The sequence below is a fragment of the Cnephaeus nilssonii genome, assembly GCF_951640355.1.
Source record: "Cnephaeus nilssonii genome assembly, chromosome: 24".
NCBI lineage: Eukaryota > Metazoa > Chordata > Mammalia > Chiroptera > Vespertilionidae > Cnephaeus > Cnephaeus nilssonii.
In genome coordinates this window covers 13,643,225-13,667,741 of record NC_137095.1, presented here as the reverse complement: position 1 = coordinate 13,667,741, position 24,517 = coordinate 13,643,225, and the positions used below count along the sequence as shown (strand labels likewise).

General features: G+C 49.5%; 1 protein-coding gene across 4 annotated transcripts in view; it reads left to right on the top strand.

Moving 5' to 3' along the window:
- DET1 (DET1 partner of COP1 E3 ubiquitin ligase) overlaps positions 1-23,466 on the top strand; it is a 40,378-nt gene extending 16,912 nt beyond the window's left edge. The window contains exons 1-5 of one of the 4 annotated variants that reach the window (XM_079763939.1): positions 11,891-12,002; positions 13,564-14,656; positions 17,909-18,096; positions 19,449-19,640; positions 22,879-23,466. In XM_079763939.1, the coding sequence (XP_079620065.1) occupies positions 13,574-14,656; positions 17,909-18,096; positions 19,449-19,640; positions 22,879-23,068 (1,653 nt within the window). In that variant the 5' untranslated portion in view covers positions 11,891-12,002; positions 13,564-13,573 and the 3' untranslated portion in view covers positions 23,069-23,466. Of the gene's footprint in view, positions 1-11,890; positions 12,003-12,232; positions 12,498-12,588; positions 12,634-13,563; positions 14,657-17,908; positions 18,097-19,448; positions 19,641-22,878 lie in introns of those variants that run through there. The other 3 variants (XM_079763941.1, XM_079763942.1, XM_079763940.1) reach the window with 3 other exon arrangements.
- The last annotated feature ends 1,051 nt before the right edge of the window (positions 23,467-24,517 follow it).

The following is a 24,517-nucleotide window of genomic DNA, read 5'->3' as shown; positions in this document are numbered from 1 at the left end:
GAGCTGGCCGAGGACCCCCTAGGAGCGCCAGCCGCCGGGCTGCGGAGCGCCCTCCCTCTTCCCAGGCGCCCTCCCCGCCTTCCCGCCTCGTGGTGACTTAGGCGGTGGGCACGGGCACCTTTGGCAGATGCCAAGTCCCGCTTCCCCCTTCTCCCCCGGGCTCAGGCTCGCGAGTCCCAGCTCCCGTGGGCTGCGCCTCGGATCCCGAGCCCTTGACCCGGGCGGGGAGGCTTGGAGGGGACCCAGGTCCTGACTTTTTACCTGGCCGCGGTCGCCACCGCCCAGAAGCAAGAAGGCTGCTCTCCACGTCCTTCTGCAAGCACCTCACCACCCCGCCGCCCGGCTGCAGAGCAGGGGCGGGGCAGGGGGGTCGGTGGGGGGGTGACGAAGATATTTTGAGAAGCACCCCTTGAATACTCGCCTCTGTCTGTCCCAAGCGGCGGCGGCGCTGCCAGGGCAGGAGGCAGGTCCTGAGTCCAGTGTGGTCCTCCCGGTGCGGTGCGGGCACTGTGGCCGGGCCTGGGAGAGCAGCTGCTTTAAAGCCGAGACCAACCCACAGGTGGCCTGTCAGGGCCAGGGACGTCCATGACGTCATCCAGAAGGCGAGTGGAGAAGGGAAGTGAGGGGGGGGAGTGTCAGCGCGCTTCACCACAAAAGTCCCCTGTGGCCATGGCAACCGCTCTTGGAGGTAAGCGGGCTGGCAGCTAGCCGCCTTTTCTCTCTCCGGGATCTGGGCTCCCCTGGGGCAGAAGCTGGAGTAAATTCAGCTTGAGTGCTGTAGCCAGACTCATCCTCAGGGGAGGAGGCCCTGGAGCTGGCCCCGGCCCCACCTCTCTGTCTGTCCCCTGCCAGGAGGAGCGGAGCGTCTCTGAGGAGGGTGAGCAGGCAGGAAGCTTTCTTCCCACAGGGACCCTGTCCATGGGGGGGGGGGGGGGGGGGAGGAGAGAGAAAAGTCTCTACCTTACACCGCGTACAAACACGCACCCCAAATAGAACAAAGACCTACATGTAAGAGCTGAAACTGCAGACCTCTTAAAAGCTAACATAGGTGTGTTTGTGCACTGGGATTAGGCAAAGATTTCTAAACTATGACCCTTAGGGCTCAAGCAACCAAAGAAAAATAGATACATTGGACTTCATCAAAGTGTAAAACTTCTGTGTTTCAAAGGACACTACTAAGAAAGGGGAAGGAACAACCGCAGAATGGGAGAAAATATTTGCAAAACATGTATCTGAGAAGGGCCTGGAATCCTTCAAGAACTTTCACAACTCATCACCAAAGGGTCCCGGGTTCAATTCCAGGTAAAAGTCACGTACCTGGGTTGCAGGCCTGATCTCTGGCCCTGGTAGGGGAGTGTGCTGGAGGCAACCAATCGGTGTGTCTCTCTCACATCAATGTGTCTCTCTCACATCAATGTTTCTCTCTCTCACACTCTCTCTCTCTCTATCCCTGTCCTCTCCCCCCTCCCTTCCACTCTCTCTAAAAACCAATGGAAAAAATAATCCTCGGGTGTGGATTAACAACAAAAGAATAAAATAAAAATGGGCAGAGGGTGTGCATATACAGTTCTCCAAAGAAGGTTTACAGATAGCCAGCAAGCGCATGAGAGGACTTTGTGTGCTTGCTCATTAGGGAAATGTAAATCAAAGCCACAATGAGATGTAGCCAGGGTGGCTATACTTTTATTTTTTATTTTTAAAATATGCATTTTATTGATTTTTTTTTACAGAGAAGAAGGGAGAGGGAGAGAGAGTTAGAAACATAGATGAGAGAGAAACATCGATCAGCTGCCTCCTGCACACCCCCTACTGGGGATGTGCCCGCAACCAAGGTACATGCTCTTGAACGGAATCGAACCTGGGATCTTTCAGACTGCAGGCCAACGCTCTATCCACTGAGCCAAACCGGTTGGGGAAGGGTGGCTATACTTTTAGAAGTGAACAGTGACAAATGGGAGAAGGATGTGGAGAAATTGGAGTCCTCATCCATTGCTAGTAAGAATGGAAGATGTTGCAGCCATTTTGGAAAACAGTTTGGCTGTTCCTGTGAAGAATCCATCTTGTATAAAAACTGCTATTTGAAATTTTCACCCTGCTATTTTGGCTTCTGTAAATGCTTGCTTGCTTAAATAATAAGGAAAATAAGACTACTCCCACTTCAGACAGGCCATTAAACCTTCCCCGGACAAAATTATCAGTGCTGGCACCAGGCCAGGCCTTTGGTTGAGGTCTCAAGGCCCCAGCACATAGGGGCTCTTTAAGAACTTGCAAAAGGGGCCGGAAACACCCCATATTTGGGAGACAAAGAAGGTAAAAACATATAAATAGGGAAAATTCCTCCATGTTGGGGCCCAGAATTTGAGAGACATTTTCCTCTGGACCCGCGCGTAATAAATGTAACTCCATCTCTCTAAGTATTGCTTGGTTCTTCTCCAGTTTTCTGTAACACCTGGAGTTACCACAGGACCAGACAATTCCATGCTTAGGTATATTTCCAACCTACTTGAAAACGTATATTCACACAAAGAACTTGTACACACATGTTCATAGCAGCAGCATTCAGAACAGCCACGAAGTGGAAACGGCCAAATGTCCATCAGCTGATAGATGAGTAAGCAAAGGTGGTATATCCACACAATGGAATATTATTCAGTCATAAAAAAGGACTACCCCGGCCAGTGTTGCTCAGTGGTTGGGCATTGAACCAAGAGGTCATGGTTGGATTCCTGGTCAGGGCACAGGCCTGGGTTGGGGGCTTGACCCCCACTAGGGGGTGTGCAGGAGGCAGCCGATCCATGATTCTCTCTCATCATGGATGTTTCTATCCCCCTCTCCCCCTTCCTCTCTCTGAAATGAATAAAAACATATAAAAAATTTTTTAAAAAGGACTAAAGAATTGATACATGGATGGAGCTTGAAAACATTGTGCTAAGTGAAAGAAGTCATTTGCAAAAGGCCACATACTTTATGATTCCATTTATAGGAACTTATTCCCAGATTAGGAAAATCCATACAGACAAAGAGCGGATTAGGGACCAGGAGGTCCCTAATTAGGGAAGGGGAAAATGGGGAGTGACTGCTAATGGGTGCAGGGTTTCTTTTTAGGGAGATTCTCTCTCATCATTGAGGTTCCCCTCTCTAAAAATCAATAAAAGCGTATTTGAAAAAATCCCCGGCACAAGGTTGTTTGATGATAGAAATGGATGTTTGGCCTTGGGGACCTTCTGTGCCCCAGCTTCTCTTTACTCAGTGAGGATGGCGGACCTTCCTTTCCTACCGGATAGCGTTTTGGTGAGCCTCAAACCCGCTCACACACCAGAGAGCATGTTGCCAACTATAAATCCTGCCTCATGCTGATGCCATTGCTGTCACACAGAATGAAATGGCAGAAACATCATGAACTCAGAACGGCTCAACCTGAGATTTACAAGGAGAGCTCAAGCTAATTTTGAATTAGGTTAGAGATAACGAGAAGGCATTCAATTTCCCCTTCACGTGTCCCCAGGGTGTTCTAAGCCTTGCAGATAAAGGCCGCTTGCCCAGGGAGGTGGGGGAGAGGGTCCCTGCCTGCACGGCGAGCATTCATCACCCCTTTGGTGGCCTGCCTGGCCATCATCCATCAGAGGAGCCTTCCGTGGAGAATGGCAGAGGCGGCCGCGGAAGGCGGCGTGCAGAAGCCATCGGTTATTCTGTCACAAAGGCCGTCCTTTGAGAGAGATTACAGGTGAGCTCCTGGCATTCCTGGGACTAGAGGGCCTGGCAGACTTTCCTCCCAGCAGCTCATCCTGTCCTGCCCTTGGGAAGGAAATTGACAGAGTTAATTAACATGGGGGGGGGGGCGGGGGGAAGGGGGGCACTCAGCCTGGCTGAGGGATTGCTTAGGATCGGCACTGTTATTACGGACCTGAGCTCAGCCTTTCAGCTAGATTGGGACACTCCTGCCTCCTCGGGGGGAATCGGGATAAAGTCATTGTTTGCCTATCATCAGGTGGAAATCTTGTTAAGCGCTTCAAGGACCTTGGTTTTATGGAATTGTGTTCCACAGCTCACAGCAGCCTTGGCCGGGATTTCATTCTAAAATAACATTTCCTCTTGGTTAAAAAAAACTAAAAATGTCTTGTTGCTCCAGGCTCTGGGGCTCAATGACCTTCATGAGTTTTTGACTCCAGGATACTCAGGGGTGAACCAGAGGTCTGCAATTTATAGCAAGTACACACACATATAATCGCTTAGGTTTTTATATTTTATTTTATTTCTTTTTTAAAAACTTAAAATATATATATATATATATATATATATATATATATATATATATATATATATTGATTTCAGAGAGGAAGGGAGAGGGAGATAGAAACATCAATGATGAGAGAGGATCATTGATTGGCTGCCTCCTGCATGCCCCCTACTGGGGATTGAGCCCACAGCCTGGGCGTGTGGCCTGACCGAAATCAAACCGTGACCTCCCGGTTCATAGGTTGACGTTCAACCTTCGGGCTGGGCTAGATTTTATATTTTAAGCAGTATTAGGTGCCCAGCAAACTTGATCAGAGATTTCCCATACCCCTCTGCTTCCACACCCTCATCCTCGTCGTCTTCCCCACTCTTAACATCCCCCACCAGAGTTTATTGATTTGTCACAATCAATGAACCCACACTGACACATTGTTATCACCCAAGGTGCATAGTGTACATTAGGTTGTACCTTCCATGGGTTTTGACAGATGTATAATGACATGAATTCGTCATTATAATATCTCAAAGAATAGTTTTACCACCCCGAAAATTCTCCATGCTCCGCCTGTTCATCCCCCCTCCTCACAACACGTAGCAACCACTAATTTTGTCTACTGTCTCCATGTTGCCTTTTCTAAATATCATACAGTTGGAATCATGTAATATGAGACCTTTCAGATTGGCTTCTTGTGCTTAGTAATATGCTGAGTAATAGTCCATGGTCTATGGACAACTTACTCATCCATTCACTTACTGAAGAACATCTTGGTTTCGTCCAAGTTTGAACAATTGTGAATAAAGCTGTCACCATCTGTGTGGAGGTTTTTGTGTGGATATAAGCCCATATATATACTAGAAGCCTGGTGCACGAAAATCGTGCACTTGGGGGGTCCCTCAGCCCTGCCTGTGCCCTCTCGCAGTCTGAGACCCCTTGGAGTATGTGCACCTGCTGGATTAGGCCCAATTCCCCTCGCAGTCTGGGATCCCTGGCTCCTTACCGCCCGCCTGCAGTGGAGGCGGGAGAGGCTCCTGCCACCGCTGCTATGCTCGCCAGCTGTGAGCCTGGCTTCTGGCTGAGTGGTGCTACCCCTGTGTGAGCGCACTGACCACCAGGATGCAGCTCCTGCGTTGAGCGTCTGCTCCCTAGTGGTCAGTGCACGTCATAGCGACCGTTCGTTCCGCCGTTTGGTCGATTTGCCTATTAGCTTTTTATTATATAGGATATTTTATTTCAGAGAGAGGAAGGGAGAGGAAGATATAAAACCATCAATGATGAGAGAGAATCATGGATCGGCTGCCTCCTGCACATCTCACATTGGGAATCCAGCCCACAACCTGGGCACGTGCCCTGACTGGAATTGAACAGTGACCTCCTGGTTCATAGGTCGACACTCAACCACTGAGCCACGCTGGCCAGGCATGATTTCACTTTAAAGAAGAACATTACTTTTTTCTTTCCCAGTTCACTTTGCATAGGTACCCCCAGTGCGCGTGTGCACACACACACACACACACACTCTATCCAAAGAGACAGCTGGAGCCACGGGAGCCCACGCCAGCCACGCCTTTCTCGCACCTCTCCACGGAGCAGAGGCTCCCATTCAATAGCTGCTAACTAGGCTCTGGCCCTGGCCTCTCTCGAGTTTGCCTTTCCTGCAGGATCGTCAAGGTTGCCTGGCAACCACCAGCAGGTCGGCCTGTCACTCGGTTTCCTTCAAGAAAATGGCAAAGTGCTGTTCCTGTCCCCAGCCAGGCAAGGCCTAATTAGTGTGAACCGGGAATCAATCACGGGGGTTGAGGAGCGGGGGGTGCAGGATGGCAGGCACTCTGGGGCCTGTGTGCAGATCACTGTCATGGCTTCATTTTACCCTTCCCGCCTGCAGGAAGGGACCCAGGGCCGGGCGTAGCCAGGACTGAACTTTAGAGGCCCCTGTCTGAGCCACTGTTGAAGGGACAGGGGATCGTTCACCGGAGAAGGCTCCTTTGGAGGATGGAGACATGGCTGTCTTTATTTATTTATTTATTATTATTATTATTATTATTATTTTAAATATATTTCTTTATTGATTTCAGAGAGAGAGATAGAAACATCCATGATGAGAGAGAATCATGGATCGGCTGCTCCTGCACCCCCCCCCCCCACTGGGGATCGAGCCACAACCCAGGCATGTGCCCTTGGCCAGAATCGAACCCGAGACCCTTCAGTCCACAGGCTGACGCTCTATCCACTGAGCCAAGCCGGGTAGGGCTATTTATTATTATTTTAAAAATATATATTCTTATTGATTTCAGAGAGGAAAGGAGAGGGAGAGAGAGAAACATCCATGATGAGAGAGAATCATGGATCGGCTGCCTCCTGCACGCCCCCTACTGGGGATCGAGCCCGCAACCCAGGCATGAGCCCTGACTGGAATCGAACCGTGACCTCCTGGTTCCTCAAACACTGAGCCACCGTGGCCGGACACATGTCTTTCTTTAAATTTGTGGAGGCTGGGAAACGCAGAGGAGGGTTTGGGTGGTTCTGTTGGTCAGCACATCTCCCGCCGCCCCAACTGTGTTTTTCTTCCTCACACACCATCGGGACAGCTACATACACACACACACTCACGGGTCACCTGCCGCTCCACAGAGCCCAACAAGATTTGCTGACAAAGGTATTGTGCTTTCTCCACAAATGCTATGGTTTCCAGAGCCCGGAAGAGGGGGCGGGGCTGGGGGCTGATTGCCCAGCAGATAAGCTCCTGAAGGCTCAGCATTTGAAATGATGGATGGTCCTTGGGCCGCAGATGGGGAGAGAGGGCAGCCTGTTTCAACCCTCCCCTGTTCCAGCCCCAGCACCCCTGCTCTGTTATCTCAGTGCATGCAAAGTCCCAGGAGCCTCAGCGAGGCCCCACCCACGTCATGTTAGAGACCATCTCTCCACAAAGTCGCCTTTGAACACAGAAATCTACCCTCTAGCCCTTGGTACTTGGGGGGCGGGGGGCGGGGGGGGGGCGGTGCCACTATTAGGGGCCCCTGCAGCTCTCTGGCTCCCAGGAGGTGGGCGAGGAGGCCTGGGTGGCCCCGTGCAGAGGACAGAAGTGCCAGATGGCGGGGCAGGTGTTCCAGTGACTTAACAACCTTATCAGATGCCCAAGGGGCCCAGCCCCCGGGCGGGCGGACAGGAATGTTTTGTGAAGGTGGCAGGGGAGGCATCCCCCTCCTCTCTGCCCGCCTCCCGTCTCTTCACCCGGCCCCTTGTGGGTCAGAGAGCCATCCCGAGGTGCTTCGCTGCTACTGTCCCCCTGTCCCCCAAAAGGTCCCCCGCTTTTCTTTCTAACCGAATGTCCTCCCTCCATCTTATATTCCAGTGAAACGAAGACAAGGTCTTATTTTTAAAAAAATATGTTCTTTAGTGATTTCAGAGAGGAAGGGAGAGGGAGAGAGAGAGAGAGACATCAATGATGAGAGAGAATCAGGGAATCGAACCATGGCCTCCTGGTTCTTAGGTTGACGCTCAACCACTGAGCCACACTCTCTTAGCAACACTCAAATATGCAACAGTGTTATACACTATAGTGACCATACTGTACATTACATCCCCCAGATGTGTTTATTTTTTATTGATTTTAGAGAGGAAGGGAGAGGGAGAGAGAGATAGAAACATCAATGATGAGAAAGAATCATTGATCAGCCGCCTCCTGCACACCCCCCACTGGGGACTGAGCCCGCAACCCAGGCATGTGCCCTTGGCTGGAATCAAACCCGGGATCCTTCAGTCTCCAGGCCGATGCTCTATCCACTGAGCCACACCAGCCAGGGCCAGGTGTGTTTATGTTATGATTGGAAGTTTGTACCTTTTGACTTCCTTCACCTATTTTGCCTCTTCCCCCCCTCCCTCTGGAGATCACCAATCTGTTCTCTGTATCTCTGAGTTGGTCTCTTTCCTTTCTGTTTCTATTGCACATGGAAGTGAGATCACACAGTGTCTGTTTGTCTCTGTGTGACTCATTTCACTCCGCTTAATGCCCTCCTGGTCCACCCACGGCCGGGTTTCCTTCTTTTTTATGACTGAATAATACTCCATTGTGCACATGTGTGACCGCATCTTCTTTACCCACTCATCGGTTGATGGGCGCTGAGGGTGCTTCCATGTCTGGGCTATTGTGGATAATGTTGCAATGCACACAGGGGTGCAATGCATACTTCCTGCTCAGGAACACCTACCCGGGCTGGCTGTCCCGTGCTGTGTGCCCCCCCGCCCCAAGCCCTGTGCTTCCCCAAGCAGCACTTTCTGCACCCCGTTCTCTGTTTTACGGTGTGCGTTCTCACCGCTGGGTTCTCAGCGGGTAAAAGGAGAGCAAAGCAGGGAAAGGGGCCCTGGCGGGTGTGGCTCAGTGGATAGAGCGCTGGCCTGCGGGCTGAAGGGTCCCAGGTTTCATTCCCGGTCAGGGCACATGCCCGGGTTCTGGGTTTGATCCCCAGTGTGGGGTGTGCAGGAGGCAGCCGATCCATGATTCTCTCTCATCATTGATGCTTTTCTCTCTCTGTCCCTCTCCCTTCCTCTCTGAAATCAATAAAAAAATTTTTTTAAAAGGAGGAGTGGAAGGGGAGAAGGATCACATACAGTACATATGTTGCCCTGTATGCAGATCACATACAGTACATATGTTGCCCTGTCCCTCCCTTCCAATACCCTCTGGCTCCTCCCTGGCCCTCTGGTGCCTGTGGCCTAAGGTAGGCAGGACGGTGAACCTAGCTTAGCCACCCCTGTGAGCCTCCTGCCCTCTGAGCAGGACCCAGGCTGGGACAGTGGTTGGGAGGAGGCCTGTGCCTTGTGGGGGCCAGGCCACCCCAGCTCCTCCAGCCGCCCCCATTACAGGGCAGTGTGGGGACGGGGCCCCAAGGAACTGTTTGTTCAGTCACGGAGACGGAGGGCGATTGGCGGCACTGGCGGGGGGACCAGCTGTTCCAGCCCCGGCCCCCCTCACCTGAGCGCCTCCCGGGTTTGATCGAATCTCGGTGTCTCACAATTACCTCTAATTTCATTGCTTTTATGGGAAGAAGAGTGCTTTTCCCCGCAGCGAAGATTTTTCATGTTCCCTGGGCTTCGGCTCCTTGGCCCCCAGCCTCTTCCTTTCATTTCCAGCCGCTCTCCTCTATCCCGGCCCTGAGCGGAGCAGGTGGGACAGCGGGGCCCCGAGGTGCCCCGGGACCCCTGGCTCACGGACATGCTCCGCAGGGCTCAGCTCCGGCTACAGGAAGGACGATGCTGCAGTGCTCCCTGCCGCTCCTCCGCCCCTCCTACCCCACATCCCAGGCACATCCAGGAAGAGGAGAGCACCAGACACACGGTTTGACTCATTCATTCATTCACTCATTCATTCATTCGTTCAGCAAATAAATATTAGGCGGCCTCTAATATGTGCTAGGCACTAGACCAGTGCTCCTCAACCTTCCTAATGCCGCGACCCTTTCATACAGTTCCTCGTGTTGTGGTGACCCCCAACCATAAAATTATTTTCGTTGCTACTTCATAACTGTAATTTTGCTACTGTTAATGAATCGTAATGTAAATGTCTGTGTTTTCCGATGGTCTTAGGTGACCCACAGGTTGAGAACCGCTAGCAGGGTCATGGATTGATTCCCGGTCAGGGCACACGCCCGGGTTGCGGGATCGATCCCCAGTAGGGGGCGTGCAGTAGGCAGCTAATTGATGTCTTATTGATATTTCTCTCTCTCTATCCTTGTCCCTTCCTCTCTTTCTAAAGTCAATAAAAACATACTTTAAGACATTATTTAAAAAAAAAGAAATACGTGGACCTGGGGCAGGGAGCATTTAGCCAAGAGCATGGTGGGAAGGCACCTGTGCAGACAGTGGATACGAATTTGGGTTTGAAATCTGAAGACTGAAGAACTGCAAGCAGAAACCGAGCGTTTCCTGCAAATAGCTTATCATGATGAAGTGAGTCTCGTCAAGCAAATATAGGATTGGGGGGCGGGGGCATCAAGTGGAACTGAGCCTCAATTTCTGCATCTGTAAAGTGGGGATAATAATACCTAACTCACTGCGTCAGCTAGGGGATTAGCTGAGAGAATGTAGGTGAAATGATTGGCATAGGGTCTGGCACACAGTACATATGTGCCCAGTGGTGCAGTTGTTTGGATGAAAGGATTGTGGTGGTGGTGGTGGTGGTGGTGATGGGGGTGGGGGTGGTGTAATACTTAGGGCAAGGCATGTCTGCCACCGTGTAGAGGTGAAGAGAGCTCGGCCTGCCTGTTCTAGAAAGGGAGACAGAACAGGAGCCTCTCATGCCGCGCTCCCACGCCCTCTCCTCGCGGCTAATGCGGATCGCGGGCAGAGTGGTTAAAAGCCGAGGCAGACGAGCCACAGGAGGACTGGAGTGAGTGGCAGGAAAGCTCTCAAGTCCTTCAGCTCCCTCCCCGTCCCCCCATCATCCCACTCACTCGGGGACTCCTGAGAGGGACAAAGGAGGCCAGAGCCAGGGGGTGCAGCGGCGGTTCAGGACTCAGTGTTCTTCCCAGGGTGCGAGGACATTGGGAGGAGTGGCAGGGCATTAGACACGGGAACATCGGAGAGAGGCGGGCTGAGGAGCGGTGGAATCGCAATGGAACATCTGGTGTGCTTGAAGGTGACCCCACCACCGAGGCACCGCTCTGCGCACAAAAGACTGTTATCAGCATTCAGCAAATATATATATATATATATTTTAAATATATTTTATTGATTTTTTACAGAGAGGAAGGGAGAGGGATAGAGAGTTAGAAACATCGATGAGAGAGAAACATCGATCAGCTGCCTCCTGCACAGCCCCTACTGGGGATGTGCCCGCAACCAGTGTACATGCCCTTGTCCGGCATCGAACCTGGGACCCTTCAGTCCGCAGGCCGACGCTCTATCCACTGAGCCAAACCGGTTAGGTCCAGCAAATATATTTTTTAAAATTTAAATTCTTTGAAGTATTACATGATTCTCCTTTTCCCCCCATTGACCTCTCCCCGGCTGCTCCCACCCCCATTCAACACGTCTTTCTTGGGTGCCCCTGTGCCTGGCACTGTGTTAACCCTCGGGGATCAATAGTTGCAATACAGAAATGGTCTCTGTCTTTGTGGCACTGACTTCAGGCATAGCCCAATCCAAATATTGGATTACTTTTTTAGCAAAAGCATTCAGTTACTTAGGTTCCTCAGCTAATGAAACGATGCATTTAATCAAAAGGTGAAAAATTATTATTATTTTTTTTTTGGAGAGAATGAGAGAGAGAAACATTGATGTGAGAGAGACACTTCAATTGGTTGCCTCCAGCAGGTACCCTGACCACCGCGGGGGGTCAAACCTGCAACCCAGGTATGTGCCCTTGACCGGGAATCAGACCCGAGACCCTTTGGTGCGTGGGCCGACACTAATCACTTAGCCACACCGGCTTTTATGCCTGTTTTTGCAAAGGTGCCCAGCAGGCGCAGAGACATTGCCATGGGTGCCCTGCTAGGAGCTGAGTGAATTTTTTCCTTGGCAGTCACTGGGCCTCTTTGGTTTCTACCCCGCTCCGGACACCAGGGTGCGCTGTAGCGCTTCCCAGGCCCGGCTGGGCGGCGCGCTATCCCCACGTGGCTTCTCGCTACCCCGCACTTCCGGTGGATGCCGGAAGCGAGGGCCTGAGGTCGCGGAGCCGGGTCCCAAAGCATGGCGGGGGCGGGGCCGGGGGAGGCGCGCGCAGAGCCGGCTGGGGGTCCCTAACCCCGGCCCTCTGAGCCGGGACCCACAGGTGAGGACCTCTCCTTCCCAAGCCCGGCCTCCCAGCCCGTGCAGCCCTCCCCGGGGCCGCCTCAGGTTACCGCCCGGGGCTGCCGCCGCCTGACGGGGAGGCCCTGCGGCCCCCGCCTTCCCTCAGCTTGCCCTTCCCCTTGAGGCCCCGCCCCTGGCTTTTCTTTCCGGGGGCGCCCCCTGGGGGGGTGTACCCGCCCCTCGGTCCTGGCAGGTTTGGAAGCCGTCACGAGCAGTTGAGGGATGTGTGCACCTGCCCTCGGGGACACTGAGAGCCAGCCCAGGGAGGAGGATTGCTGAGGACCACAAGGGAGCCAGTGGCCCCTGCAGCCAGGCTTGCATTTGTTCCCTGAATGACCCGCAGAAGGCACGGTGTGCCAGGGCGGGGCCCCGAGAAAACGGGGGACTTAAGCAGAAGTGATTATTTCCTGCCTGGACCGTGCGGTTGAGTCGGGGCGCCAGTTCTAAGCACAGAGCCATGCAAGCGAACGCACAGGTTCAAATGGGAACAATTCCTTTGGAGGAGGCAGACACGAATCTAATGGGAGGCCAGGTTTAGGTCGGGTGGTCAGGGAAGACTTCCTGGAGGTGGTGACCCGTCAGCTGCCAGGGCCAGAGGAAATACATCCCAGGTAGAGGGCACAGCCCCGTGCGGATGGGTCCCTGACTTGGCAAAGAACTTGAGGACGTGAGGCAGGCCCAGCGTTCAGGAGAGGAGGCTTAAGATGTGCCCAGGACTGTGATGGGCATACAGATCGTAATGTCTGTATGGACTGGGCAGGCGCGCGCTCATTACATACGCCATAGACTTAAGTCAAGTGCAGAGATAAAGTTGCAGGCAGGGCAAGTGCCATGAAGAGGAGGATATGAGTGTGTTATCTACGTTTAGGGTTCTCTGAACTTCCTGACTCTCAGGCTGATATACACAAAGGTGTATTTCTGGGCTCTCGTCTGTTCCATTGGTATGTTGTCAGTGCCACACTGTTTTGATGACCCTAGCTCTGTGATGTGTTTTGAAATCTGGAAGTGTAAGTCCTCTGCTTTTGTTTTCTTTTAGAAAACTGTTGGCCTTTTGGGGTTCCTTGAGATGATGTGCACTTTAGGAAGCATTTTACTATTTTTTTGCAAAAAATGCTGTTGGGATTTTGATATGGATTACATTGAGTTTGTAGATTGCTTTGGGTAGTATGGACATCTTAAGAGCCCAATACTAAATAAGTAAATAAATAAATAAAGACTTTTTAAATAAGTGTACATTGAATGTGACTCTTACATTGGACAGATTTCATGCAGATGTAGGTGTGTTTTTCCCCCTGTTGATTGTTCCCAACAGCTAAGCATGTTTTGAAGATATTCCAGTTGAATTAGGTCCTCCTCTCAAATCTGTTTCTAGACTCAGAAATGTCAGGACCACTTCCTGTTTATAACCTGAGAAGGGGAAATGCTGATCCCTCTCATCTTGGGAGCTCCTGGATGCCGGGTACAAGGAGGGAGATCTGTTCGACTTGTATAGGTTTTGGTAACTTCCGTTTTGTTTTCTTCTGCTTGACTTCTCCGTGTAGAGATGTGACAATGGATCATCATGTTTCCACCATCAAACCTCGAAGAATCCAGAACCAAAATGTCATCCACCGCTTGGAGCGCCGGCGCATCAGCTCGGGCAAGGCAGGCACCCACTGGCACCAGGTCCGAGTGTTCCACCAGAATGTCTTCCCCAACTTCACGGTGGTCAACGTGGAAAAGCCGCCTTGTTTCCTGCGTAAATTCTCACCCGACGGGCGCTACTTCATCGCTTTCTCTTCGGACCAGACGTCTCTCGAAATCTACGAGTACCAGGGCTGCCAGGCGGCCGAGGACCTGCTGCAGGGCTACGAGGGGGAGATCCTGTCCAATGGCAACGACCAGCGGTCAGTCAACATCCGCGGGCGGCTCTTTGAGCGGTTCTTTGTCCTGCTGCACATCACCAACGTGGCGGCCAACGGCGAGCACCTGAACCGGGAGTGCAGCCTCTTCACCGACGACTGCCGCTGTGTCATCGTGGGCTCCGCCGCCTACCTCCCGGACGAGCCCCACCCTCCTTTCTACGAGGTGTATCGGAACAGCGAGTCCGTGACCCCCAACCCGCGGTCCCCTCTGGAGGACTACTCCCTCCACATCATCGACCTCCACACTGGCCGCCTGTGTGACACGCGCACCTTCAAGTGCGACAAAGTGGTCCTGTCTCACAACCAGGGGCTGTACTTGTACAAAAACATCCTGGCCATCCTGTCGGTGCAGCAGCAGACCATCCACGTCTTCCAGGTGACCCCCGAAGGCACGTTCATCGACGTGAGGACCATCGGCCGCTTCTGCTATGAGGACGACCTGCTCACGGTGTCCGCCGTGTTCCCGGAGGTTCAGCGGGACAGCCAGACGGGCATGGCCAACCCTTTCCGGGACCCCTTCATCAACTCCCTGAAGCACCGGCTGCTCGTCTACCTGTGGCGCCGGGCGGAGCAGGATGGGAGCGCGATGGCCAAGCGGCGCTTCTTCCAGTATTTTGACCAACTGCGGCAGCTGCGCATGTGGAAGATGCAGCTTCTGGACGAGAACCATCTGTTCATCAAGTACACGAGCGAGGACGTGGTCACCCTGCGGGTCACAGACCCGTCACAGGTAGGAGGTGCTGTCCTGCCTGTCATCCCCCTTCCCCCAGTCTCCTGGGCAGAACGTGACGGATTTTCCCTTTGTGTACAGCCAACCTCTCAGAAATACACGTTTCATGTAATCTTCAATATTTGCGATCCTAGGGCCCAGACAAACTGAAAACAGCTCTGGTTTTCTCTGGCCACATGTATTTCTTTGGATAAATGGAAGTTAAATCTCAAGCCATTGACAGGTAGATCGTCACCTCTGTGATTATTTCCCTCTACCTTCAGAAGAACATTTTAATTTTTATTTATTTATTTATTTTTGAATATTTTTGTTGATTTCAGGGAGGAAGAAAGAGGGATAGAGAGAGAGAAACATCAATGATGAAAGAGAATCATTGATTGGCTGCTTCCTGCACGTCCCCTATTGGAAATCAAGCCTGCAACCAGGGCATGTGCCCTTGGCCGGAATCGAACCGTGACCTCCTGGTTCATAGGTTGATGCTCAACCACGGAGCCATGCCAGCTGGACGGCAGAACATTTTTAGTGCCCTTGAGGTGGAAACCCAAATGCTACGAGGTTAACGTGTGGACTGCCTGTGGATAATCCTGCCTTGATTTTGTAAGACTGTCCTTGTTAGTCCAGCTGTTTTAGTTCTGGCAGAAAGAATGAGCCCACCACACGCAAAAAGGAGACCCTCTGAAAATCTAGCCGCTCTTTCCTGCTTAAGTGGTTAATGCCCTTATACTTCTTCATAAGTCTTCTTTAAAAGGTAACTACTAGGCAAGTCCATTGCACAGAGTTAAGTTTTATGACGTTACCTTGACCTTGCCCATGTGCTGAAAGGTAGGTTGTAGAGCAGTAAGAGATCAAAAGGATCCCAAGTTTTGGATCCCCCAAGTGATTCATCAGGACTCCAGGTCCTGAGGTCTTTTTCAGCTTGAGTGAAAGATGTTGGTGGGGAGAGAGGCATTTCTCAAACGGGAATAAGATGTGGGTAAGAGCACGGAAACCTTTAAGATTCTTGGATTGAAACATCGTGTTGAAACTTGGGGTCATCTTAACATTTCTCTTTTTTCTGTTGTTAATCTTCACCTAAGGATATTTTTTCTGTTGATTTTTTTAGAGAGTGAGAGGGAGGGAGGAGGGGGAGAGACATCGATGTGAGAGAGACACATCAGTTAGTTGCCTCCTGTACACACCCCACCCAGGGCTGGAGGTTGAACCTGCCTCCCAGGTACATGCCCTTGACCGGGAATTGAACCTGGGACCCTACAGTGCACGGGCCGACACTCTGATCAGTGTGCAGCACTGGCCAGGGCAAGGGCATTTCCCTTTAAGAAGCTCTCCATACCGAGTAAGAGACCACCTTTCTGTACCTTTGCCCCATGCTCCTGTCTCCAGATGGTCTCCTTAGATGCTAGTTTGCACATTCTGTACAGAGAGCAAACCAGTAAACCACAAAGTCATCTGAATTTGCTATCGCTCCTTGACCTGCAGCTGATTCTACCGTTAAGAGAGTCTGTACAGGGCACTCTCTCCTAAGGCCTTACCAGCCATGTGGGGTAAAATGTGTCTGACATTTTTCTTCTGAGTCGTAGTTTATGAATTCTTTAAATAATGGGGAGTGCTGTGGTTTAGAGAACATTTTGCTCTGGACTCTCTTTCTTCCGGGTCATTGATGAAGGCACCTGTGGAGCCGTCATGGGGGAGCATCTAGTTCATCTTACTGTCCTGGGAGATGGGCGGTGAGACCTCGACTTCTGTAGCCTCCTGTCCTGTGTTTCCCGATGTCCTGGAGGGAGACTTAGAAGATGCTTGTGTAATTCTGTAGTCACATGATGATGGTAGATCCTGGTGAAGCCCTGATGGGATCAAAGTGTTGTCCCAGTCTGCAGAAAGAACACCAGTCCATGTTTGTGTCCGTCTGAGCTAGAACTGCCTTTTTGTTTTGGAGGGAATAAGATGTCTGTAATTGCTGCCTTTGAGATTATCCATTTTTCCTTTGCTAACCCGTGACCTATTTCCTTCTGAAAGCTGTAATAAGCTGCAGCCAGAAACATCACTAGGGCTCTGTGCTTGGCTTTCCAGAGGCTGTAACTTTAAACCCAGTCTCTCTGCCCTCGCTGTCTTTTCCTCCTCAGTTTAATTTGCTGGGTTCCAATAAGGTTAATGAGTAAGAAGTGCATCCAAACAAAGCCTTGCTAATATTAGGGGCATTAGTCTCAGGTTACCCCCCAGCCTCTTTAATTTGCAGCCAAATTTAATTTCCAGGGGTTCACAAAAGTCATGTAATATAAGCTCTGGGAAGGACTAATGACTAGTAAAACAGGTGAGCCAAATGGCACCAGAAATTGTTAATGGAGATTTAAACTTAATCATAGGAGGGGGACTACTAATCTCAGTGTTCTGAGAACGTCTGGAGTCCTATTAGAAGCTGCGGATGGATTACACTGTTCCATTCGCTGACAAAAACGGTGGGTTCCGGTACTTTCCTGTTCGCGGAGCAGGGCACTGAGGTTTAAAGGAAGAGGGCCTGTCACCCAGGGTCCTTCATGGCATTTGAGTGCTTGTCAGTCTCCCCTCTGAGATTTGCTATAAATCACAAATGTATCTTACAAGTGCCTGGGCTCAAAGAACATTTAGGACCGAAATGGAAAATCCTCTCTGATTTCTCATTTGCTCAGCAGCAGTGCCCTGCTTGGTTTCAACCTGCCTGGGCAGTTTTAGGGCAAAACGTACGCAAGGCGGCTCTCTGCATGCTAGAAATAGTAGGAGGAAGAGCAGGTGCCCCTCAGTTGAACTTTCCGCTGGATGTATGTATACAAGAGAACATAATCTGCCAACAGGCCACCCCAGGCCGCAAATCGCTTTCTCCGCAGGGAGGAAATTAAATCTGGCATTTTAAGAAAGCATTTTTTATCCATCGCAGGGTGGGCTGGGAGCAAGTAGGGAGTAAACACTTGGAAGGAAAAATACTGAATTTGCACAGTTGGAAATGAAACATTGAAAGCCTTTTCATACATAGATGCTGGCCAGTTCAGTCATTTTGGCGGCACAGAGACAGTGGGGCATCTGGCCACACGAAGCCCTTGGCTGAGAAAGCCCTCCCGTGCCTCCCCCTTTCCCCGAAACACGGGGAGCCATGTTGGAGCCATGGTGCTGGAGCGGAGGCAGTTCATGTTTCCCCGGGGTAGCCAGCATTTCCAGCCAAGTGACGTTGGCCAGGCATGGCGTTCTACTCCGCTGCCCCTTAGCGCTCTCTGTTCCCTGCAGGCATCTTTCTTCGTGGTGTACAACATGGTGACAACAGAGGTGATCGCGGTGTTTGAGAATACGTCCGATGAGCTGCTGGAGCTCTTTGAGAACTTCTGTGACCTCTTCCGTAACGCCACCCTGCACAGCGAAGTCCAGTTTCCCTGCTCAGCTTCCAGCAACAATTTTGCAAGGCAGATCCAACGCCGGTAAGCTGTTCCACCCGGCTTCACAGGCCTAATTTTTCTCAAATTTTCTTAATTTGTGGCAGTGACATCAGTAGTCATTTACTTCAGAAAACCATATGACAATCTTTCCTCCAAACCATATATCTATGTCATCTCCCCTACAGAATCCTCTCCTAATGTAACATTTTATTTATCATCTTATCATACTTTGCTGCATCAAAAATATAATGTATATATAAATTAAAATTATTTTTTATTTCTTGGGAACGCATGGCTCTAAATGCTCAATTTTATAGTCTTCAAAAATCTTTTGGTGGAGATAAATGAAAATGGATCCATTATCGGTTAGAAGACATGTTTCAGAGAAAATAAGGTACCAAGGATCATGAGTCACTTAAGAAAGTCTTTGTCTTGCAAGGTATAGAGACCAAACTAAAACGAACGGAATAAAGAAACAACATTGTGGTCACTGAAATAATTCAAGCTTTAAGAACAGGAACATTCCTAGAACAGCGACACTTTAGAAATTTAAAATTCCTTAGATATAGTTGAAGAACTCTCCCGGAAAGTAATATAAAAAGATAAGAGAATAAAAACGGGAGAGAAAAGATGGAAAAGAAGTTAGAGGATTTGCCCAGGTGATCCACTATCTGGCAAATTCCAGAAGGATTAATCAAGAAAGTGAAGGGCATGTCATCATGAAACTTCGAAGCATTGGGGATAAAGAGAAAATTGTAAAGATTTTCAGAAAAAAAATCTCACATATAAAAAAATAAATCATCAGAATGGCATTGGACAGACCAATCAACAACATTGAAAGCTTGAAGCCATTAAAATCCTGCCCTCAGACTTCTCAAAAAAAAAATAAAAAAGACTCCTAATTTAGAATTCTAATAATCAATGGAGCAAAGACATTTTCAGACATGCTGTCTCAAATAATTACCTCCCATGCACCTTTTCTAAGGAAGCATCTGGAAGATGTATTTTACCAATAAACACAAAAGAATGGTGCAGTTGGACAGTGGAGAGCAGCAGAGAGAATTCCAAGGATGACGGGAAAGGGAGGTTCCAGAGTGACGGACAGCAGCCGAACACTGACCACACCAGTTAGACGCATTTTAAACTTGTGTGTAGAGTCTTTTATTGTTTTTTGTTTTTTACTTTTCTAAAGTAATGTTCCCCATTTCTAATTCTGTTTTCTGCTTCTTGAGAGTATTTGAAGCTAGCCAGGCTTGTGATACGTGTGAGTTCTGACTTCAGTCAATAACCGGACTTTTACTGGCAGAATGAATTGTTTTTAGACAAATGTTTGTCAGTTTAAAAAAAAACGTGTGTCTGCAAACACAGCCTTCATCACTGGTGCTTTCTTTCAGGTTCAAAGACACTATTGTAAACGCCAAGTATGGAGGGCACACCGAGGCAGTCCGCCGGCTGCTGGGCCAGCTCCCCATCAGTGCCCAGTCTTACAGCGGCAGCCCCTACCTCGACCTGTCGCTCTTCAGCTACGATGACAAGTGGGTGTCAGTCATGGAGCGGCCCAAGACGTGTGGCGATCACCCGATCAGGTACAGCGTCTCTGCTCAGCGGCAAACTGCAGTTCTTAGCGCGGGGTCAAGGGCTGGTCATGCCCGCTTTCTCTCTCTTCTTCTTGGACATCATTTTGTGTGCTTGTGTCCTTTCTGCTCATGGGCTGAATTGGAAGGGGAGCCTGTTTCTGTAATGTGGTGGGTGCTTTGCTCACATAGGCAGTAGTCTCATAAATGAAAAACTCCTACTCTGCTTCTCACCAAAACATCCAGTTCAGGTACGTGTTTCCTTTTAAAGGCATCCAGGGCAGGAAACCATACTTTTCCATTTAGTAATCGAATACTATTTCATAATGATGTGTATGGCTCAGACTTTGAAGTTTTATCTAGCTCAAATGATTTCATCCCCCCACTTACCTACTGGGAATGATAGCAGAGACAATATGGGGAACAGGAGGTTTTAGAGAAACTCAGGCTTCCTCATTTGGGGAATTTGGGAATGTAGATTTGGAATGTACTTGTAAATATCTCAGCGCTATTGCTAGAAGGGTGCAGCTAACCTCTGACAGTCAGTCCCTCCCCTCATAGACGCCCAGTTCACAGACCCACCTGTCTCCACGTCGGGAGCGTGTGTTGCTCAGTGGGCTGTGAAGGGTGCTGGGGGGGTAGCACCATTGTCACCACTGGGGCTGTTGCAGGGCAGCTGGGTGTTCCTGGAGCCCAGAGGTGGAGTGTGAGCCTTTTTCACATAGAAACAGTGTAGTTAGTATTTCATAATCCGGCTTCAATGTGTATTAAACAGGCTTGTGTAAAATGATTCTGTACAATTAATCATTCCAATTGCAGTCCAGTTCCAAAACCCAGTTGAAATTTTTTTATTCTGGAAAAATGTAAACCTATAAAAAATAGAAGAGTATAATGAACCCCCATACACCCATCACCCGGCTTCAGCAGTGTTAGCTCGTGGTAAGGGCTGTTTCATCTCTTTCTTCCACCACCTGCTTTCTCCCCTCGCGACTTGCCACCCTGGATTATTTTGAAGCAACCCCCACGTGTCATAACACTTCCCTCTTAAATACTGCAGTATGCATTTTTAAAAGGTAAGGACTTAAAATGCAACCTCATTACCATTATTTCATCTGGAGAAAGTGAGCAAAACTTGATTGAGAACCCCAAATATCTGATCAGATTTCACACTTGCCTGTTGCCTCATGAGTCTTCTTTTTACAGTTAGTTTGTTCCAAATAAGGATCTAAACAAGGTGCCTACATTGCATTTGGTCACTATTTTGTTGTCTTTTTATTCTGTACATTCTGTTTGCCTCTTATTTTCCTGGCAGCGAGCGTGTTGGGGAAACCAGGTTGCTCATCCTGTAAAGTCCCCCACATATTAGATTTTGCTCATTGCATCCCTGGAATAGTATTTACTGTCTTTATCATTCCGCCATATTCCCTGTAAACTGATAGATTTAGAAGCTCAGACAATTCACTTTAAATTATAAGCCTCTTGTGAGTTGGGGACTATGTGGGTAAGGTGAATGTGCTTTTCACACACTAAAAGCATGTAGTGGGTCTCATTGGATACGGTCAAATAGCATGAGATAAACTGCTCTCCTTTCTGACTTCCTCACCTTTCTAATTTGAAAAGTTAACCTAATTAACACATCTGGAAATGCCATTGCTCCTGACTACAGGGTTTTTTCTTGTAATTCTTATTTACTTGTAATTTAAAATGGGAACTGTGAGGATATTAAAAGCCTGTGAAGAGGTAATACCATGACACCTTTATTGGGTATTCCATTCTAGTCTTTGTTAGCATGCATGTCTACATTTCACAATTGTATGGTGGTCAGCATGATACTTTGTAGTCGGCTTTTATCTTATAAATGGGTTTCCATGTTGTTACATGGTCCTCACAGTTACAGTCCTAATGACAGCATATTATTCCATCAAGTAGCTGTACCATACTTAATTTAACTCTTCCCCTGTTACTGAGCATTTATCCTCTTTCTGCTTTTTTTCTGGTAGAGCTAATGCTATAGTAGCCATCTCTATTCATATCACTATTTCATTTAAATTCTGAGGTTATAAATTCTTGGAAATGGAATTATTGAGTCAAAGAATATGAATATATTTATGTCTATTATATATTTGTTTCCCAAAGGGGAAATTGTAGTTATTTAATTCAGGCTCTTCATTTTCTAGACCTTCCCTCAATTAACCCCTAACCCCGCTGATCATCTGTAGTTCTCAGGACCACAGGGCACTTACTTTGCATTATGGGTATTTAAGAACGGGTATGGAGGAGTATCTTGAATCTTACTATAGTAGATGAAAAATTAAAAACTAGTATTTTGTTTTTGTGTGTGAAGAGTCTTTCAAAATAGTTTATTCTCAGTAAATTTAATAAAATAAAGAATTTATTCTTAAAAATGAAAAACTCAAGTATGAGTGTAGATCTGCACTGTCCTATATGGTAGCCACTAGCCACACGTGACTGTTGAGCACTTACAATGTGGCCAGGCCAAGTTGAGATTTGCTCAAGTGTCAAATGCATATCAAATTTCAAAGGTTTAGTACAAAAAAGAATGTATGATATCTCAATCTATATCGACTGTAGATTGAAATGATATTTTGGATGTCAATATTGGATTAAATAAAATATATTATTAAACTTAATTTCACCTTAAACATTTTTTAATGTGGCTACCTGAAATTTTAAATTGCATACATGGCTCACATTTCTTTTTCTTTTTAAAAAAAATATATTTTATTGATTTTTTACAGAGAGGACGGGAGAGGGAGAGAGCTAGAAACATTGATGAGAGAGAAACATCAATCAGCCACCTCCCATACACCCTCCACTGGGGATGTGCCCGCAACCAAGGCACACGCCCCCGACCGGAATCGAACCCGGGACCCCTGAGTCCGCAGGCCGACGCTCTATCCACTGAGCCAAACCGGCCAGGGCTCATGGCTCACATTTCATTTCTAGCCCTCGCCTAGACAGTTTTGGGGTAGATAGCTTTGGGAAAGGGGGAGGCTGTAATTGAGGTTGTAGCGAAGGGCTGTCTTGGGAAAGAGAAGCGACCTATTTGCTTAGGACAACATAGTAAAATTCGTGATCTCCCTGCCCTAAAATGAGCTGACTAGCCGAAGGTGATTTTGCAGTTCTGACGCGCTGGGGCTGGTGTAAGGGAGTCCCCTGCTGTGCACATCTCAAGGTGGTGGTGGGTATCGACACCGTCCTCTCTGTCTCTCTCTCTCTCTCTCTTTAGGTTCTATGCTCGGGACTCTGGTCTGCTCAAGTTTGAGATCCAGGCAGGCTTACTGGGCCGCCCCATCAACCACACAGTGCGCCGCCTTGTGGCCTTCACGTTCCACCCCTTTGAGCCCTTTGCTATTTCCGTGCAGAGGACTAACGCCGAGTACGTCGTCAACTTCCACATGCGGCACTGCTGCACGTAGGGCCTCCCGCAGCCAGGCTCTCTGGTCTTCCAAGACGTCCCCTCCCTGCCCGTGGACGCAAGCACACGCTCCTGCCCAGCAGCTCTGTGGGTTCCCGACGGCCCGTGCACCTCAGACGGGGCGGGCTGAGAGGGCAGTGCGGGCGGCTCAGCCTGTCAGAAGTCTGTTGTGTCCAGAAAAAACTACTGATTGTCTCAGAGCCCTCTTGCGTTTCCCTGTGGGAATGTCCGGCACTAATCAAGTTCAGTCATTTTTGCTTTAATTTGCATTTCATTGCTGTGACGATGAGAGCATTACCCCTTTTGTGCCCCTTCCTTGGCATTATGTGTGCATTCGGTAGCAGGTAACTCACGTTGACTCACGAGAACTGTGTACACCCTTTCTACTTAGCCAGCAAGCAGGGCTATCTTTATAAGAAAACAGAATAAAGCCTTGGTATTTTCTTACGTAAATACATCCTGTTTGATGACTGCCTTATGTTCTGATCTCACCAAATGCTTTTCAAATACACGGGTCCCAGGAAGGACGGCGAAAGGCGCCAGAGGCCATGGATCCAGCAGCTGCTCTTGGGAGAATTGAGTGTGTGTGCCAGCATGGAAGACAGTCATCTGCCAGGATTGTTTCCCTCCCTCGGGCTTTCTCCTGGGAGCTGCTACAGCTGGAGGGGCTGGGCGTAATTGCACATTCTCGCGTGGAAGCATGCGCCCATCTGTGCCGTCTGTGCTGTGCAGGTGGGAGAGGGGGCGGCTCTGTGGCCACCGCAGAGACAAACGCTGTTGAGCACGTACTGCAGTTGGGGTAGTGGGAGCTGGCAAGCGCCAGTTGTCCCTAGAGGGACCGGGCTGGTTGTTCCTGGATGGCTGAGCCATCACAGCTGTCCTGCAAACACCTGCCAGCCCCCAGCCGCTGTCACATTCTCAGCTGTCTCCTCCAGAGGGCTTGTCAGGCTGTTACGCTTCATCTTCATAATGTGCCCGCCGTTCACGTAGCAAGCTTGCCTGGTGACATCTGAGGGCGAAGGGAGTTTTGGAAGGAGCCACGGCTGCAGACAGCTGGTCCTGTACCCTTCAGCAGCCACAGTGACTGCCCTGGGGACAGAGGGATGGGAGAGGAGATGCTAAGCCCCATCAAAACATTTTGGCTGCTTTCATCATTGTCATTTAGGACTCAACACAGGCTCTGAGCACCTGTGTTCACCTGCTATGAGTCAGGAGGTGCTGTGTCAAGATGTTGAGGAGAGAAATAGGCAGATGAAGGGAATTACGGTGCAAACCAGTGAAAGCTCCAGTGCTGTCTGTGTAGGAAAAGTGGGGGGGATGAGGACGAGGCGGGGAGCACAGCTGTGCTGGGACGCGGTGCCGGCACTGGATAAATGGGCGTGGAGCGTGTGAGCCAGGGCGGAGGACATTTCAGGAAGACCCAGCATGTTCAAGGGCATGGGAGCCTGAA